Source organism: Rhincodon typus, chromosome 33, assembly GCF_021869965.1.
Source record: "Rhincodon typus isolate 14 chromosome 33, sRhiTyp1.1, whole genome shotgun sequence".
NCBI classification, from domain to species: Eukaryota; Metazoa; Chordata; class Chondrichthyes; order Orectolobiformes; family Rhincodontidae; genus Rhincodon; species Rhincodon typus.
The window spans coordinates 18850061-18869419 of record NC_063364.1 but is presented as its reverse complement, the minus strand read 5'-3'; the positions used below and the strand labels follow the sequence as shown (position 1 = coordinate 18869419).

Sequence of the window (19359 nt, the reverse complement as noted above, 5' to 3'; positions counted from 1 at the left end):
GTTATCTTTGGTTTTTAGCAGAGTCTATATATGTTTTTTTTAAAGCACAAAGGGTAATAAGTAACCGCAACCGGGTGACTGAACAGTTGCATCTTGTCAAGGATGGTTCACATCTTGACTTAAAACCTGAAACCTATCTTGTTCAGCGTCCCAGACCTGTATGCCACAGAGATGGATCTCTCTGCTGTTTCACTTTGGAAAACTAACCTGAATCACACAACAACGTTAAACTTTAACAGTATTTCAGCAGTAAAGTGCCTCCATTTTAATTGGCGCATCGAAACTGTTCGATAGCCTTGCTGTCAGCTTTTGGGAAAAGGGAAGTAGAAAAAAAAAGTTCTATCATTGTACAGACTTCATGGAGTTATACATAGTGGCTTCCCGGATCCACGCAGGTCAGTGTTGTGTAATCGATTATGGGTTGGTTGGTATAGATGGAGGAGGGGGTGGGGCAGGGGTAGGGTCAGTGTGCATTTAATAAGGAGTTACATTTCCTGTGCTACTTGCTATCTTCACCAACAATTCACAGTTTGGTTTTCTTTTGAATATGTAATGATTTTTATCCATATTTTTGAATAGCGAATCGTTTTTCAGGTTGACTTCCAACCTCACCCCCCCCCCCATACATTGGAGCTACGGTATTGGTTTAACATTTATCAGGGGGAGTTAAGAGCCTTTGCCCTGCAGAGACATATTGCAAAATAAATAACAGCAGCCACATCTTTGTCTTAAATGGAATAATTTCATATGGATTCAAATTTAGGCGAATTTGATATAATTGTTGCTTCCGAATATGGATCAGAATAATATGTGGTAGACACATCAGGAAAAAGACTTGGGATAGTACTAATTAATGTGTTGTAACAATGTGTTCAATGGAGCATCATGTCCATCAGCGTGTTTGACAATAGGGAGCCAATTGGGAAAAGAGCACCCCACCCCCACCACCCCGCCCCCTTAAACATGTTTCCTTTTCCGTTTAGCGAATTGGATAGCAAGGAACAGGAGTACAATGATTCCTAAGTGAAGTGATCCTTACATTCCTGTCAGGTTTTTGTTTTATACTTTTAAAAGACTTTTTTTTTTCAAATGCAATGCGGTATCTTTAATTTAGTGTGCAAAATACATTCGAGTAGAAAATAAAACGAAATGGTGGATTTCATTGTAGACTCCCAATAAAATTAATACTTGTGCTTTTTGAGAAATATCACTGTCATTTACCCTGCTCTTTGTTATCCAACATAACTCACTTCTATGACACTGGGTTTAGTATTAAAGCTTTTTTTTGGCTTTTAGCTGTTGCATTTGCTCCGCCCGAGGAACAAGGAGGATGTACTAGTGTGAGGTGACAGAACAGCTCTCAGAGCGTTGAACATTGTGCTCCCAAAATCGGAGCTTCCGTGTTCAAACTGCAAAAGAGCTAGAATCCAATCACATTCCAACTTGAACACAGACGACTCCACAATTGTACCGTTATGCCTGAGCACAACCTGCAGACCAGCCCCATCTGAAGTCTCTGGCCACTGACACGTACACTGTACTTTTAACAACATACACCTTCATGGTATATCCGTTGAAATGAAATGGGTCAACGTTTGGAGTAATGTTCTTTTCATAACACCATGACGATGCTCCCAACGACTTACAGTCACACACGTTGAATGATGCAGAGTGAGGAAGGTGTACGACCAGCGGCATTTTTTTTTGCAAAAGTCATAATAAAGTGTTGTAGAACGGAGTCCTAATGCAGGTCAATTAAGTCTTTGGTTTCGTTGGACATATAAATATTATATTGTCTTTTAGTTCGATAATTAAACCTGCTATCTGGAGGTCCTGGTCATTTATTTTAAAGCTATTCCACCGAGGTTTAGTCCGGGGTCTCCTTCATGCTTTGGTACAAGTGCTTGATGAGGAAGATGAGTTGACTGAGTTGGTGCTGCCGTCATCCTGCCACTTATCCAAACTCCTCCGACGTGCGTTCATAAAGAAATTGCTGACGGTGCTCAGCTCCAAGCCCAGTTGCTGGGAAATGGTTATTTGCAATTCTTTGGACGGACGCTTGTTTTCCTTGAATATTGCGTGTAGAGTTCTGCGCTGAACGTCTGTGAAGACCAGCCGAGGTTTCTTAGGCGCGGCGCCCCTCTCTTTTCCGTGCTCCTGCTCTTTTCTCTTGCAGGCTGCAAAGCAAAGACGTAAAATGAATCGATGGGCCAGTTACAACGCGGCAGGACAGATCAGACAGTTTCATAGTCAGAAACAGATGTAATGATCTAAACGCTATCGAGTTGCATCATTCAGGCCTTAGTTTTCAAATAAGATCGCAATTAGTCATTTAACAATCGGAGATTTCTTCCTCGAGGAGCTATTTGTCAATTTCGGATCGATTACTGACAACGGTTTCAATGTAACCAATTGGATCTGAGTGGGGGAACTGACTAAACGGAAGTCGTCAGTAAAGGAGACCTTTGTTGCAAAATGTAAATATAGGGATAAACTTACACAAGCGGCAAGATCAAAGTAGTTCCACTGTAAGAAATAGTTTAGTATTTTATAAACAAGGAGGTTTCAACAACATACTTTGCACAGGAACCTTACGAAAAGCAGTATTAGGGTTATGAACCGGCCAATGCGGGCATCCAACTCGTTCTGCACTCCCCCCACTTTGCTAATTTTGTCGATCCCATCTGTCTCTGAGCCCAAGTTTATAACTTCAGGTTCCTTTCAATCCATTACTCTTTCGATCAACGTTTCAGTTTGGGATACCCTGTACCTGACATAATTTTGCCTCCCAACCTGATACATCGCATGACCAGAAGCAAATAAACCGATGTTTGATTTTTCATTTTATATGACGGAGTAAACTCCATGGAATCAGTATCGTTGTTACCAAAGAAACGGATGACCGTTTCTACACCAGTGCCAATAACAGCAAAGTGTCATTACTGGATAGCACAGTACGTCAGATGTCGCGGTACTGAATGAATTCAATCTATTGATGTAATTAAAATCTAATGACTACGTTGAAAAATAAACTATATATTGAAACAGTCTCGATTAACTTGATACACATAATTGTAAACTATAAATTTAGATCGACTTCTGAAAATCTAAGTGAAATTGACAGTTTCTGCTGATAGATTAAATAAAATTGTACCAACATGCCTCCATCTATTGTTCGTTTTACATATACAATACAAAACAAATATTTTAAACCCTAAACCCGCACAGGAGACCCGTCCAATAGCACAATGGAGATTTTTTCAAATTGCTGGGATATTGGTTAGAATGCAGTCTTGTTTGTAGAATTCACTCTGTTTGATTAAAAGGTCTCAGCTGTCAATGACTACCATGTAAAAATGAGATATAGCTGAGGCCACTGAAAGGTGCTTCAGTAGAGGGCAACAGTGTCAGGAGTTGAGAGACACACTCCACTAGAGAGAAACCTAATCTGCCGCCCCAGGTAGAGAAAACTGACAAATGACATTTTTCACAGAAATAACGAAGTGAAATAAAGGGATATCCACCAGAACTGCATCACTTAAAATTGTTGCTTTTAAAAGGATGTGATTTTGAAGCAATATTTTTGTATGCCAATGGAGAAAGTGAACCTGCGAGAGGAGCTGTCCGTGGTACTGAACGCTGCCTGCACGTTCTACTTGACCAGCTGCAGCGCGGGTACCTTTTTAACAGCAGTCTTGCACAATAAAACGCAACCCTGCACTGGATGACTTTTAAAGTTAAAATAATAACCCGATTCATCTCTAATCCGAGCATATTTTCAAAGCAGAATTAGTTGAAATCTTCGTTAAGAAGTTGCATTTATCTCTGTTTGATAAACTTCAATGGGATTAAACCTTTGAGGGTCAAACAACAGCGCGGCGGCGCCCCATGCCACGAGACTGCTGCATCTAGTCAAGCGTCAGTGTTTACTCTTTGCACTAAATTGCGTGAGCTTCACCTCGCTGTTCGCTTCTGTAGACGTAAGTGTTTGTATCGATAAATATCTATTCCAGTTCATGACGTCGGGAATTGAAACCACAGATTCATCCATTAGATGGCGCAGTGGTCCTTTGGAAAATATCGGTGATTCGAAAACTCTGACTAATAACTCATTTGGTCTTATTGTATGAATCAGTTTCAGGGACGGGTGGAACTTGTAGGCACGCTACGATAAATCCTCCACACTGCCACGTTTTCGTTGTGGAGGAGGACTGACAGAACAGAAAGACTCATTTAAGATCAAAGAGGGAAAAATAAGACACACACACTACCCATTCATATTTGTAATTTGCTCTGTTTGGATACACTAATAAGATACTATAATGAGATGATTTTGAGATTCACCATTGGAATATTTTAGCATTGGATGTGACAACACGTCTTCTTATCGAGTAAACACGTGAGTTTAATTACATTCAAAATCCTCCTAAAATATCGCTCCTTTTATAGCAAGCTAGCAACATGGCAGTGCAAGAAAGACCTTATCTGAACAAGCAATACTTTAAGCGAAAATCAACTGATAGGCATATTTGTTGGGAATCTTTCCGCTGGGAATCTTTGGCGACACTGACCAAGGCGAAATGGGAGAATGCCTGAAATAATGAGTTTACATGTGATGCAAAGCTCCCACTGAAAAGCTCGAAGCTCTATCATTTGCCTCTCTCTAATTGCTTCTACGTCATTTGACCCAAATCAATCACTTCGCTCAAATTAGACATAGGCAGATAACACTTTAAACTTCATCATTTACCTATTAATTACAATCGTCGTCATCTTCGCAAGTGCAAAAAGCTATCAATGGTGATTTTAATTATTTACTGAAATCTAATCGAAACAACGACGGTTGCACAAATGGCCGGAGAATGAACAAACAGCAGCCTATAATTCTACTCTGACTTCAACAGTTTGGCCGTATATCTTGCTTAGAAAATCTATTGTGCACCGCAACCACTGGTGAAAATCTGCATTCATAGTATTAATTTCTCACATAGACTTCACTTAATCTTGCAGGTAGAATAAACTTCATGTTTCCAAAATTATGCCACATTTTAAAATTGTTATAATGATCTTTAACGTGGAGATTGCATTGCCTGCCGGAATATCAGTAACATCATTTAAATGCTTGTAAACGCCTTCAGTTTAGCCAAACATTAACAGAAAACAAATGTGGCAGGGTATTAGCTAGTTATAAATCAATGAGGCTACAAGGACACTGACAAGCAAAAATCAGGAAATGTCACAGGTGTAGAACTTTCCCAGAGTTCAGCTATTTAGCTTAAAATATTCCAGAACTCGTATCGAATCTCTTATCATTAGAAAGCAAACAAGCAAATCGCGTGCAAACAGTGGGAGCCAATGTTTTCATATGTAACTAAACGTTTATGAGAACACCCCAAAATGCTTCCAGTTAAAATGTGTTTGTTCTATCTCACAAAGAAAACTGTCACACTGTCAGGGAGTTGGCTGAAGTAGGTTTCGGCGCTAGTCCAGAAACAGGCGTCTCTTCACTTGCGGACAGCTGAATTTGGCTTAGAATTTTAATTAAAACAATTAATCACAAGAGATCTGCTCCCCACCCGCCAAAAAAATCCTAAGTTCTGGAAACATCGTGCCCCGTGGAAGATACACTTGAAGTGATTAAACATTTCTGGTTTCTAAGCAACGCACCAGATACGTAAAATAATAAATTATATACAACTTTGTAAAAATAACTTGCTTACACAACTTAAATTTGTCACTAAAGTATATAGCGGGTGCAACTAGCTTGTCACCTGCGTTTTATTATTGTCTAATCGAATTCCAGAAGGAATTCAAAACAATGCATTTCTCGCACGTATGATGTACACTCGCCAGTTTGCATTAGTTGCTGATGCCCAACAGCCTTAGAAATACCGTTAGGAGCTGGAAATTAGAGGGGAGGAAAATGACTAAATATATAATGTATCTTTTTTCTACTGTCCTGAAACAAATCCTATATTATCTCAATGTTTCAGCTGCACCAATAAACACATTGTAACCCATTTTACTCTCTGCTCCTATCGTGCTGCTTGGCCTGCTGTGTTCATCCAGCTCTGCACCTTGTTGTCTCGGATTCACCAGCATCTGCAGTTCCTACTATCTCTGATTACATTTTAAAATGTGTTTGATTCAAAGCGGTTGAAATGTACGCCAGTTACATTTGCACTTGCGTGTGCTCTGTTGTGTTTACAAATCTTTGTTTGGAATGAGCAATTTAGTAAATGAGAAGAAATTGCCAACAGCCACAGTGGCTGTAATCACCTGGCATCATTGTCCTCGGTTTTTGTAAAGAAACAAAATTTACAAATTGAGTCTCAAACTACATGTCACCCCTGAAACCTGGCTCATTATTTTGTTCACGTCACCGTTTAATGTGTCGAAACTGGAACACTGACGTGCTAATATATTCAAATACCGATTGAAAGGCTCATTTACATACAGAGGCCTCCTGGCGTAATTTAGTTAAAGTAGTTGCTATCTAAACTGACTCCAGATTCCTGTCTATCCATTTCAGCGGAATCCCGAATTTCCACGCGCAAAAGACCCGACTCAGTTAAGTGGGAAAAATACACAGTACAATTAAGTGCTTTTAGTTTGTCTGCAAACGTACCAACCAGTGGGAATTATGAAATAATGTTTACTTGGATTGAATTAATATATTTGCAAATATTGTCAATACTAACCAGCGCTGCTAGCAGTAGCGATAAAACCGTACACTCCGAGAGTTTTTAAAAACCATTCAGAGCGTTTTGAAAGCCAAGCCACCTCGATAACGTCTAACACAGCCCCGACCAAAGCAAAACTATTGCAAATACTCCACCACAAATAATGCCAGGTCTTAAAAACAAAACTCATTTTACATTTCATAGAGATTCAGTTCTGTAGACGTGGTTATATGGTTGCACTCGATTAATTGGAATATTGTGAAGCAGTTGTCAGACGATTTTTGCTTTTGGCCGGTGTATGCTACACTTTGTAGAGATAATACTTTCTTGTTCCAGGGGCAGCTGCCAATACGTGCCGAGATTCCCCCGAATGGGCCATTTGAGTTGTTTGCCAATCGCCTGGAAACTTGCTCCTTGTTTTTGTTTTTACGATGGGATACTTCTTATTATGACCAGAAGAAAATTTATTTGTTGAAAAGCATTTATTCCGTCAGTTCAAGATTTATACTGTGCCAATATAAAGTGTAGATACTAAGTGCTACCCACTTTTTCATTTATTTAAGAAAACCAAACAAAACGTAACTTTAAAAAAATCCTGCATTGAAATTTTTTTTCAAAGCAAACGTGGATAAAATGGGGATAAGTCTGGGTTTGAAAAATGACGAAGAAGAAACAAAATGGAGGCTAGGGAGGTCAGATTTGCAATTAGTGTCCTGTGCTTGGATTTGAAGACAGTACAGGAAGTGTCAAGACCTCAATATTCCTTACATGTAACTACCAATTTTTAGACTGTTTGCGGGAGGCTCAATGTAATCTCGGGGCTAGGAATTCCCAAGGGAGCCTCGCGAAGAGGCAAACACAAGGGGTTGGCTGGACAAAGCAAGGAGGGAGCCATATGAATAACACATTTCACTTAGCCATAAAATTGTTTCAGCGCCTTCACAGAAGGACTGTTTTTTTCTGTTTTTTTAAAATTAATAACAGCCCTTATATAAAGCAATGAAGCCGACTGCTGTTCAGGTGAGGCTGAAATGAAAACGGAAATCACTCCCGGTTAGCAGCTGTTTAACAGCTGAACTTCATTCAGTTTGAGGGATTCGGTGTATAAACACATAGCAATAAGGCGTCTAAATCAATAAGTACTCGAATACAACATATAATTCATAATTTCTCTGTGGGCATATTTTTACGTGAATTGTTCAGTCACATTTCGGTGGCAAATTTTGATCTTTTTTTTCTTAAAACCACGTCGGCAGAAACGCGGGTATGATACATAAATATAGATCATATATTCAGACAAGCATTTTATGTCATTGTCCATTTAAAAGACCACTTGTGTTTTTCGGTGTAAAATAATGAATGAATTGACTGAGTAATATATCACAGGTTAGGACACAATTGTCTGGCTCTCCATCAGGCTGGTGAGCTTAGCGGCGATAAGTATAATGATCAAACGTAAACATTTACTACTTAACGGACGCACAAAAGGAATTGTAATGTCTGAGAATATTGCAACCACATAAGCTCCTTTGAAGGCCAGAGCGAACTTAAAGAAATGCATATTAATAAGGTAAACAGAAAGGTTTTGTGGTTAAAGAGGCGATTAGCAAAACAAATCAGCAAAGTGAGCATTTCTATTGAAATGTAGACGTGACCTGTTCTAACATCAGCCGGCCTTCCTTGGCAGCATTTACCTTCAGATAACACCCATAAGACTCGGCAACATATTCTAATTCAAGTGGTTGTTTCCAGTATCGATCCATGCAAATAAATGGAGGCTGAGGTCGACAAAATTGTCGTAAAAATACACTCAAGGCAGCGTCTAAAAATCGAACAACGCGAATGTTATCAATCGTTCGATGGAGATTTCTTGGCGAGCTATTTACTCAACCGTACGCATGCTCTTAGAGCGATTGGATTTGGATTTTAATTATAGGACACGAGGAGCTTAAAATAGGTCAGTTTATAAATAAATGCACATATGGGTTACGTTTGCCCTTTTGCTATCTGAAGTTCGCCATCCTAGTCTGACTTCCCAGCCGAACGCTGCTGTCGTTTTTGAGAGTAGTCCAACATTTGCCAGTATACGTTGAGCTTAGCATAGTACTTTCCGAATGAAGGAGATGAAACCACAATTTTTTTTTTGCCACAGTTTAATCCTTTCTCTCAGAAATTAGGGAATTAAAATTTTAACGCGCTGTCTAGCGTTTGAAACCCCGAACCAAGTTTATCCCACAGCTGGGACCAGGAGACATTATTCATGCTTCTTCTATCCTATTGTACAGAATTGTATTCCTTCACACGCACACACAAATGACATACATAGGGCGAACAAGCGCAAAATAATGAAAACAGCTTTTCTTTGTGCACTTGCAAGTCTTAGATTAAAAATGCTCACAAGTGCACGTCAGAGGTTGTTGTGAAATGGATCACTGCTCCTCACTCGGGCTCAGATTGACTGACTACTGACTGACTGTCTTTCGTTCTCCTGGGAAAAATTAATGGAGACCTATCAGTTAATTAACAAAGCTTCACGCGGGGCCGTACCAAGGGAACAAGCCCAAGCCTTGCTCACTCGGCACAACACCATCCAAAATTTTCCAAAAAACGTAACCAGGCGTCTCGTTTTTGTTTTCCTCTCTCTCTGTAGATAATTGGTCTCAGATCTAATGCTCCATATCACTGCTGGACTCGAAATACTATAAATTAATTCTATGCCTCTTACAGCCTTGAATCCATGTGAAACAACGGTTAACTATTTAATTTCCCGAGTATGAAAACACACACATACACACACATTTGGATTACAGTTCATTCTAGCCAGGTTTTGATACCGTGTTGTCTCGACACCGCTATAACGGAGAGGGATACGGTGCAGGCGACTGGATTGTCACCTATTTCCCCTCCAGGAACACTCTAGCCCAGGATTTTAGGTCAGAAACCTGGGAGCTGTTCCCTCCTGTAAACCCCTGAACAGGAGTCTTGGGAAGAGAGGGAGGAACTGATCCACTCTGGCCGTCGCTCTGACAATAGCACCGGCGACTGCAAAGCAGAACTGATCAGACAAGTTTGCTGTTGAGGGCTGTTTGATGTAAACGCTAGCGGTTCACCCAGGACCGTTTCTATACCACTGTTGCCCCACTCACTGAAACAAACAGCCACACTGTCTGCCCCCTGTCCCAGAAACAGAAGCAGCTCTCTTACCTGCTAACCTCAGAGCCGACATCCGCTGGAACTCGGGCTCCTGCAGCCACTTCCACATGCGCCGGAAGGTTTCGCGGCCGGATTTGAGTTTACTCCAGGGTTTCGGGTTCCTCAGCAGGTCAGACAGGGTGCCCTGTGAGCGGCACAGTACCCGCTGCGCGAAGATAGCCTGCGGGATGCTGTAGCGTTTCAGCTCGGTGGTGATCCTCTGGGCGATCTCCTTGGTGTTGATCTCCTCCAGCTGCGAGCCCTGAGAGGCCTGGGGGCCGCCGCTAACCGCCGCCGGTGCCCCCTGCTCTGCCAGGCGAGCGGTGCCCAGGCCCTGCTGCCCGGGGCCCTGGGCGTGCGGGTGGACGTGAGGCGGGTGAGGGTGGTGCGGGTGAGGGTGAGGGGGCAGGCCGTTGATGGGTACCATGCCCACGGCCGGGGGACTCAGGTGCTGCTCGCTGCGGGCTAGCATGGCGGGCGGAGCAGCCTCGAAGCCGTTCGGAGTGGCCAGCAGCTTGTCGGTGCTCAGCCCCCCGGTGTGGCCGTACGGTGCCAGGCCGTGCTGGCTACTGTGCAGGGTACCCAGGCCGTTGGTCAAGGGTGAGAGGCTGGGGCCGACGCCTGGCATTTCCTTGTGGTAGTGGCTGTAGAGATTGTTGAGGGAAGACAAGCCTCGGTCGTCCCGCATGAGAGTGAAGCTGCCGCTGAGATTACTGGGCAGCCTCTGTTGGTGTTGTTGGTGTTGTTGGTGCTGGTGGTGATGGTGATGGTGATGGTGATGGTGGGGGAACTTGTCCGAGACAGTGGAGATAGGAGGCAGCGGCTGCAGAGGGGTCAGGGTAGTGTACGTGCTGCTCATACTCATCCCGGGCGGCGTCTCGCAAGCCATGGTCATGGTAGGGTGCAGAGCGCCGGCCAAGCCATGCTCCGGGGCCCGGTGGTAATCTCCGTCCAGGATCGAAGCCATACTGGAGACCAGCGAACGGGCGGACGGAGGCAAGCCGCGGTGGCCGAGCGGCCGGCTGTGTGGGCTCGGGCTGCTCATCAGCTCTCCCGCTGACACCGACTGTTCATGGGGCACCCCCTGTAACTCGCCCAGGTTCTCCATCGACAGCTGAGCGTTCATGACTCGCCGAAGCGTTTACACCGACCATCTATCTGGCGTGGCGCTGCCTCATCTCCACATGCAACGATGGTCAGAGTCGCACCTTTGCACGGAATTCATTCATTCATTTATTCACTCACTCCCAATTTTATCTATTGTTCCCCCCCCCACTTCATATATATATACAGATACAACCCTCAATTTCTCCCCCTTTCTCTCTTAACCCCCCTCCCTCCCTCCCTCCCTCCCACTGTTTTCCTCCGTCCCTCCCCCCACTCAAAGCAGCAGCCTCGGTCCGAGCTCGCTGCTTTCCCTCTCCGTCTCTCCAGCCATGTCCTCCCTGTGTGTGTGTGTGTGTGTGTGTATTTGCTCCACTCTCTCTCTCTCTCTCTTTCACCCAGCCCCCCTCCCTCCCACCCTCCCCCGTGTCTCTGGCCCCAGCCGCCACCGCCGTTTCTGCTGCAGCTTCTCCCTATCCCCTCCCCCGCAACAACTCCTTCCCAGTCACAACCCCCACCTCCCACCCATACCCCTACCCCCCCACCCAGACCCTGCGCACTCACCCTCTGCGCACCGCCCTGACATCAGGCGACCAATCACAACGGGCCATTCACTTCCGGGTTTCCCCATGTCAACAGAGAGATAGAGCAAAGAAATCTAAGCGCTGGAGAGATGTCCAATAGTCACACACACATACACACACACACACATTGTACATTATATATATGTACAGCCTAGCCTGTTTCAAAGACAAACCTGAATTTAAGGCTTACACTGCACTGCCTTCTCTTTTCGCCTCCCTACATCCCGTTCCAAAACACTGTCCCCCCCCTCCAAAACACAACACATACCTTTATTGAATTCAACAGCAAAAATGTGCTGCCTCTAGCTGTCTCTTTGTACAAGCCTCTCATTCTTGTTTCTTTTTGTTCATTTCCGTTGCGTCTTTATTTGCAATCTAACGTATTTAGATATTTTAGCCACGCAGACATTGGTTCAAACCGACTCGAAATTGATCGTTTTCATAGGAAAGACAAGGGCTGCATTGCTTCAAGGGGACCAAGTCCAAATTCTACAGTCGCCTCATTAAGAGGTGGTTCGCTTCTCGGGTGCCACGGCCCGTTAATTCCGCGAATTTCATCACACACACACACACAATCATTCACACACACACACACACACACAAAACATCGGGAGCAGTCCTTATCTCTCGTTCCTTGGGGGAAACCAAGTTGATGCAGTAGCAGCTTCTACTGTACCTCAGGGTGTAATCGGAAAGAGCAGACTCGCACCATCTCGCTGCTCTGGGTTGCGGGAAAGAGAAGGGAGGGGGAAGGGGTAGGTTGCTTGCAAAAATACAAATAATAAATGAAACCCTCGAATTTGGGTGTCCCAGCAGTTAATCAGGAGGCGGACATTCCGAGCTGAAATTCCAGCTGCAAGACGCAGGTGTAAAGCGCAGTCAAAAACTGGTTGCAACATGTTTAGCTAAATTTGTATAATATATGTTTGATCAATAAACTGGGCTTGGATAGGCCAACAAAAGGAGATGATGTAGATTTAATTAACCACACAAGTCACTTCTGACGACTACAGTGCAACAAAATTGGCAAACAAATTAAATGAAAGAGAAAAAAAAAGCTCCGAGCCACGGATCTATTTTGAAGGAGGCATTTGACTCCTGGTACTTCACTAGATTCCTTTAAAAATATATATAGAAGGTCGATTCTTATCGGCAAACAATTAACACAACTACGTGTCTAAGTTACGACAGCAGCAATTGGATTTTATTTGGAAAAGGAACGTTAGCCGACACATGCCACTGTTGCTGTTTCATGCACGGTCCCGATAAGGTGCTGAGCAAAAGCGGGACATATGTGCCCATTGTTCTAAGATTAACAATAACAGATGAAGGCAGACAAGAGTTTGGAAAATGTGGCTCAGTTCTCGCAGGCGAACCGCGGGAGGGAACGGAATTATGACATAACAGATTATGATATTTGACTGAATCTGAACGGATTTACATGAAATTGGTCAAATTGATTGGATAGCGTAGTGTCGAATGAGGGTATAAGTGAGTAAAGTGTCGAAAAGCCCCTTGCACGAGTAGGAGTCCTTCAAGCTCTCTTTTTATCTCAGAGAAATGAGCACTATTACTATGCTAGTAATTATGACGTGACAAAATACAGGACATAACATTCGCAACACAATAGATGAACAGATCAGAGATAGTAGGACAGATAGATGAACAGATCACATCAATGCAGCAACAACATATCTACTGTTTAATCAAAGCCCACTTTGCATCATCATGGACACATTACTTACATCATTAGGCCATTATCCTATAGGTCTATAGCCACGATTGTTTCTATCGGTTATTTGAAATATATCTTCGGTAACAATTAAATCATCAGTGTAAAAGACAACTGTGTTTCAAGTACTGGTGGACAGCAATTTCATCGAGTTGTAACCTGGCTTCTGATTTTAATTGTATTAACGTAGTGCATGCTTGATGCAATACCTGTGATGGGACAATTGTGGGCAAAAGCGGACTTGCTTATAATCCAGTCAGTGTAATATGATGGAAATACTGGGGCCTAAAATCAATTAGCTTATGAGTGGACTTTGCCACAAATGGGCTTAGACTGGATTTGCAACTGCAGGTCGTTTTTTTTTCTAATTTTCGATTCATAGTTGACTTGCCGAACATTTAAGGGAAAAAAATGATTGAGAATACTGTGTTGGGCAAAATATCTTACTGTACGTTACGACAAAATACAATTTTTTTTTCATTGACCTATTCTTAAAATCCAACATTTATCTGTATTACTTACACAGAAGAATACCTGTGTTTGTGCAAGTATTTTGGGGGGATGTGAGGGTTAATTTTTGGGGGGTACGGTGCAATCAGCATATTTAACAGCAAACTGGTACTGGTCAGGATCCAAAAGCTGACGTTAGTTATTCCACAGGGCAAAAAAGGACTGTTATGGGCACATTTAAGCAGCATCTTGAACAGGCATCTTATGGCCCTCCTTTTATGGGGTTTGCAGTGGTCATTTGGTGGAGGTCTGTCCTGATTGAAAAGGGACATGTCAAAGGTGACGCTTCAACACTCCAAGAGCCAACAGCTGCCGTTTCAACAGATTAACCGGCGACTCTTTTTTTTTGTACTTTTTGCCTGTTGAGCTTCTTGGAAGCGACTTAGTCACAAGAAAACACACATCTGTCAGTCGAGAAAAAAAAACACAAGAACTGAGCCAAGCACCGATGCATTTTAGCGAATTAAATCTTATCTTTGTACATTAAAGAACCTGTCCTTTAATAACAATTAGGTCAAATGTGCCATTTAAAAATGTAAACAATACAGATTAAATATTGACAGTTTCCCATTTGTTAAAGATCTCTGAGAAACAGAACACGAGTGTCAAGAGAACAAAGTGCTTCTGAAATTAAGATAACTCATAATATTGAAAAGAATATTGAAAATGTCTTCAATTACTATTTCGCAGACTTTGACGTGTTGTACAGTATTTCCATGTTTCATTCTCTTGAACCCTATGTTAAGAAAACAAACACAAGCTGGACTCCAGGTGCCATCCAGTGTAAATATCTGTCGAGTTGATGCATTAATGACATATCGAATCAGTTGTTATCCTTAAATATTTTGAAATCAGTCTGTGGTAACTAAGTACTTAAATGCAGTTTATTTTTGAACATATCTTCAACTGTCTATTGTTGTGACGGAAAGTATGCACTGACATCAGATTCTGGCAATGATGCTTTTACAATGCAAATACTTGCCTGATTCAAGTTAATAGATTTACACAGCTCGTCCTCAGACTGCAGTGTATGTACTGGCGATGGTGGAAGTATTTTTTTGATGGAAATAGATAGACCTCTCGCAGGAAAGGAGAAGCCAGTCCCTGCCCGAAAACTGCATCTGTTCGTATTCTCATACTGATCGATATTCTTCATTCACCCTTACGTCTCTGCAGCTTGTAAATGGAAAATTAGACTCTTGTTGATATTCACTCAGGCGAATCTTATTTGTGTTAGAACGCAAGTTTGCCGCATATGTTTTGTGACCGAATTAAAATAGATAAAATGGTCGTGACCCGATGGTACCTCTTCCACTGCAAGGGGCTCGGGCGCAAGCCCAAGCAGCCCGACGGCTAACACAGGAGGATCTTTTTCCTTCTTTAAAAAAGACACGTGACAATTAATTTAGAAGGGGATTAATTGGTGCAAAACCCCGCGTTATTAATATGTAGCCACAACATGAATTCGCATTGAAAACGAACAGGTCCCTCAATCTGTGGGTAACTTGTTTCAATATGGATTTCACACGAATGGCAAATCGTTGTCACTTCTCATTTAATTGCAAAATTACGATATAAATATTAGCCATGTTGTCACTCTAAGGTCAAATCCCAAATTCCCGCATTGATTTTTTTTTAAACAGGCACATTCGATGAATATCCAGTGTTGACCAATGCTTTGAGACTTCAATCCTTATATTAAAGCTTTTCCAGAAATATGTGTCGTCTCTTTTTTTAAAACGAATCTGTTTGATGCATGAATTATTAAAACCTTTCACGCGCATGTTCTACTAAATTGTGTTTGCTCACTATTTTGTAACTAGTAACAAGTGTTTCGCTTTCATTTTTGTTTTCACTTCAATTCTACGGAATCATCTACAGTCCCTCTCGTAGATATTCACGAAAATCAATGCTTGAGTAAGGAGCTCGAATTAACTTGTTTTAATTAGGCACCCCACTTGGGGGAAGTCATACATTAATTGCATTTTTGCCACTCTAAGCACTGGAGCATAAAGCCGGTTTCCACTGCACTAACAATGTGGAAGGCGGCTACAAGCAAACACAGGAGAGAGTACAAACCCATGGTTCGTGTTGCAGTTGGGCCTAAGTATAAAAGGAGCACATAGGCTAAATGTCCAGGTAGATCTATTATTGTCTGCAGAGTATTAGTTCCCAAACACCACTAATGTAGACTGCGGCCCAACAGAAATTATTGCACTTGCTCATGTACATTATCTCCCCTTATTTCACATTTTATGAACAATTTGCAAAGCAAGCAGAGTTGTTCCCATTAAATATTTACACTCTAATGTCTTCTTGTTTCAAATTATTAATTAGGCGCCTTTGGTCATTTTAGGTTGAAATAGAGAGTCTGCGAGGCTTAAAATATGATTTCAAATTATTACAGCCTTCTATAATGTGAAAATTATTCGATGTCTTGCATGTCAGAGATTAACAGCTTTAAGGATCAATAATATGAAACTCGCGTATTGGAAGCCTGCAAATGACAGGGGATATTGATAGCAGGCATGTAAATTACTCCATACTGTAAAATAAATAAGAAAGTAAAGCCACAATCATCAGGATTAAAACTGGTAAATTGTTGTTTATCAGCCGCTACAACACGGCAAACATGGCAGCGAAATGCTCAGAGTAACGAGTAATTGTAAATAGTAAGGATTTCAAGTGACCCAAATGGAATACGATCAATGCAAAGCATTGCAAGAAAACAGTATTTCTTTGTGATGTTTTAACTAATTTTAACAACAACTTCCAGCGAGTCTCTATTATTATAATAGTCTTTATCATCATATTATAGAGTAACACATCAGAAGTTTGAAGATCTAATTTCTTTTTAAAATTTCACTGAAATAAACAGTTTGCTGATATTAACTTAAGTCCTGTCTTTTCTAATATTTCTTTTCGACACCGTACAACTTAACGTTGCTATTTGCTGGATATGCGTATATTCTGTTGATACAAAAATTATTGTTATTCATGTCAGTGCAATCTAATCTTAAATATTTTATTTGTCACTAGTTAAACTGTTTACCCGTTTTATCATATGAGTCATATTTTTGTTCCAAAAACAAATAATCCGTAAAACATTTTAGGAATTCAACTATTATCAGTTTTCCCTGACATTTGAATTAAAAGCCGATTTCATGACATTGACACATTTGTATTCATCAAAATGCAGAATATTTTAAATTTTAAAAAAAGCTATGTGTTTATTTGAATTTTCAGGACGTCCTTTTCAGATGCTGTAATGATGGATTATTTTCATACCAAAGAAACTGAATGCAACTTGTCATGTCTTCCTTCATTCCTGCAACATTCGGGTTTAAAATTTAGTTACACAGAGCTGAACTAATTTTTGGAAAGAAACATAAACTTATGGAATTAAAAAATAAGTTTATTGGCGAGGTCAAAATTTAAGTGAGAGGTCTCATCGCATTTTTTTCTCAGAGTAAACAATGTTGCTGGTAGCGATCATTTTTAGGTCACAGGCGTTCGAAATAATTGAGGAACAATCTCCAATTGTTAAATCCAACCGGCATCCTAATTACTGGAATGTTGGGAAGATATTTGTACACAAGACTTAAACCAGGAATCAAGTAAAGAGAGAGGGCCAAAATTCCGAGAGAATCGACAAAATGCTTCAATTCGCCGATTTTTGTTAAATTCCATAGTTTGTGTAAATCTGTAAAAGTCATCAAATTATGATTTTTATGTAACGAAATTTGAATAGCAGCACAGATGCCAGATTTTAAAATGCTGCTGAGATATTAGTTTTATACGGTAGAATTAGTATAATGAGCCAAACAGATAGCGGGGGAAATATCTGGTGATGAAGAATGTATTTTGGTACTTTACATATGTTTTTTAAAAAAGGATACGCCAGCACAAGTTTAAACAGCAATTTCCCAGAAGTCTAATAACCAATATATTAAATGTCTTTACTCCCACTTAACAACGGAGGAATGTAAAACCGGCCGTGAGCTGATAATGCCCAGAAATGTGTCAATTGATAACTAGAGCTGAGGTTTACTTTTCTTCTATGATTAGGCCAGAAACAAAGAACTTTAAACATACTTAGAAAAACAACGATAAAAAATACCGTTCGCTACCTGATTACCAAGTCCGCAGTGCCAACCTAGATAACCCTGCTCATCCTTTACCTAATTTCCCGAATCATTGGACATGTTTTAATTTCTATCAGGTTCTGAAAGCTGCACTGTCGTCGAATCGAAAAGTGAATGAAACGCCAGTTGACGGTAATTTAAAAAAAAATCCGAGACGGAAGTTGGGAGAGTAACTTTGAAAATAATAATTTGAGGCAAACAACCAGCGTTGACAATATGCAAATAAACATCGCTGTGCGCTCACACCTGCTGCTGTTTTGACGACAATCATGCAGTTTTAAAACCGGATCTGAGCAAAAGGTGCTCTGCTGAAAGGTTATGCATTTACACCTGGTGTTGATTGCAAGTTACTATAGGAAAGGGTTAAATTTGACAGTAGTCAATCTCTGAATATTGAAAATGCACTCCGTTTGGGAAGGTGGGATTCGAGTACTTTCCAATGTCTGATATTAGCGTAGATATTTTCCTAATCAACCCTGTTCCCAGTTGTCATTACTTACCTCTGGAGCAGGTGGAACTTGAACCTGACCTTCCTGGCTCAGAAGTAGGGACACTACCACTGCACCACAAGAGCCCCCCACCCCACCTCCCGATATTAGCGTATAAATTAAGCAACAAATCAGTTTCAACAACTTGTGCATGTCTTTCAGAACGACCACTTCCATCATATGTACCATATCAAAATAACTTAATGTGCACATCAAGATCAGGTACCAGGTGGGACAAAAATGTAACTGACGAAACTGCCATAAATAATAAGAACACTATATAACATAAATATCATAGGGAATAATCAGTATTTTTTCAAAGAGGGAGCTAAAAAAAGGCCCGAGCGAACTAATTAGTGATTACATTTTCGAAGTAAAAACAATTCAATTGTTTATAGAGAGAGAAATTCTGACAGGCTGTACATCAAATTGATACGTTTGATTAAAAGACTGAGTTCAAGGCAAGAACTTTTGTTTCACCTTGTAGCTGTGCTCCAGAGGTGCCAACACCTACTTGAGAATGAATCACAATTAGCTTTGGAACTTAGCCAATTTCTGAAATTTGACAGTCGTTCTCAAATTGGATGGGATGAATCAATTCCGAGCAGGAATCAAAGAGTTTTGTCACTTTTGAAATATAGTTATAATAGCACGACTAAAACTTTCTGCTTAAAAGAGACAACTCTTAATATCATATCCACCAATAGCTTACGAGTAAATACAGCCTATGCTTAAGTAGCACCAGGGAAAAGCAAAACAGTCTGTAATACAATGCACATAGAACAGTGAGGGCGTGAACTTCGAACATGGTACATTTAAAGAATCCAGTTCGGGTCAGTTAGATTTAACCCAGATCAATGAATGGTGCGTGTACGTGTGGAGATTTAAACAGCAGAAGACCGAATAACACTATTGGGGTGG

At 41.2% G+C, this 19359-nt stretch overlaps 1 protein-coding gene across 1 annotated transcript; it reads right to left on the bottom strand.

Annotated features, from left to right (window-relative positions):
- Nucleotides 1–1884: 1884 nt before the first annotated feature.
- onecut1 (one cut homeobox 1) lies at nucleotides 1885–11001 on the bottom strand. The gene is made up of 2 exons (XM_020513099.2): nucleotides 9888–11001; nucleotides 1885–2177 (listed from the first exon to the last, which is right to left on the bottom strand). Exons 1-2 carry the CDS (start codon nucleotides 10999–11001, stop codon nucleotides 1885–1887), a joined length of 1407 nt encoding a protein of 468 aa, XP_020368688.1.
- Between the last annotated feature and the right edge of the window lie 8358 nt (nucleotides 11002–19359).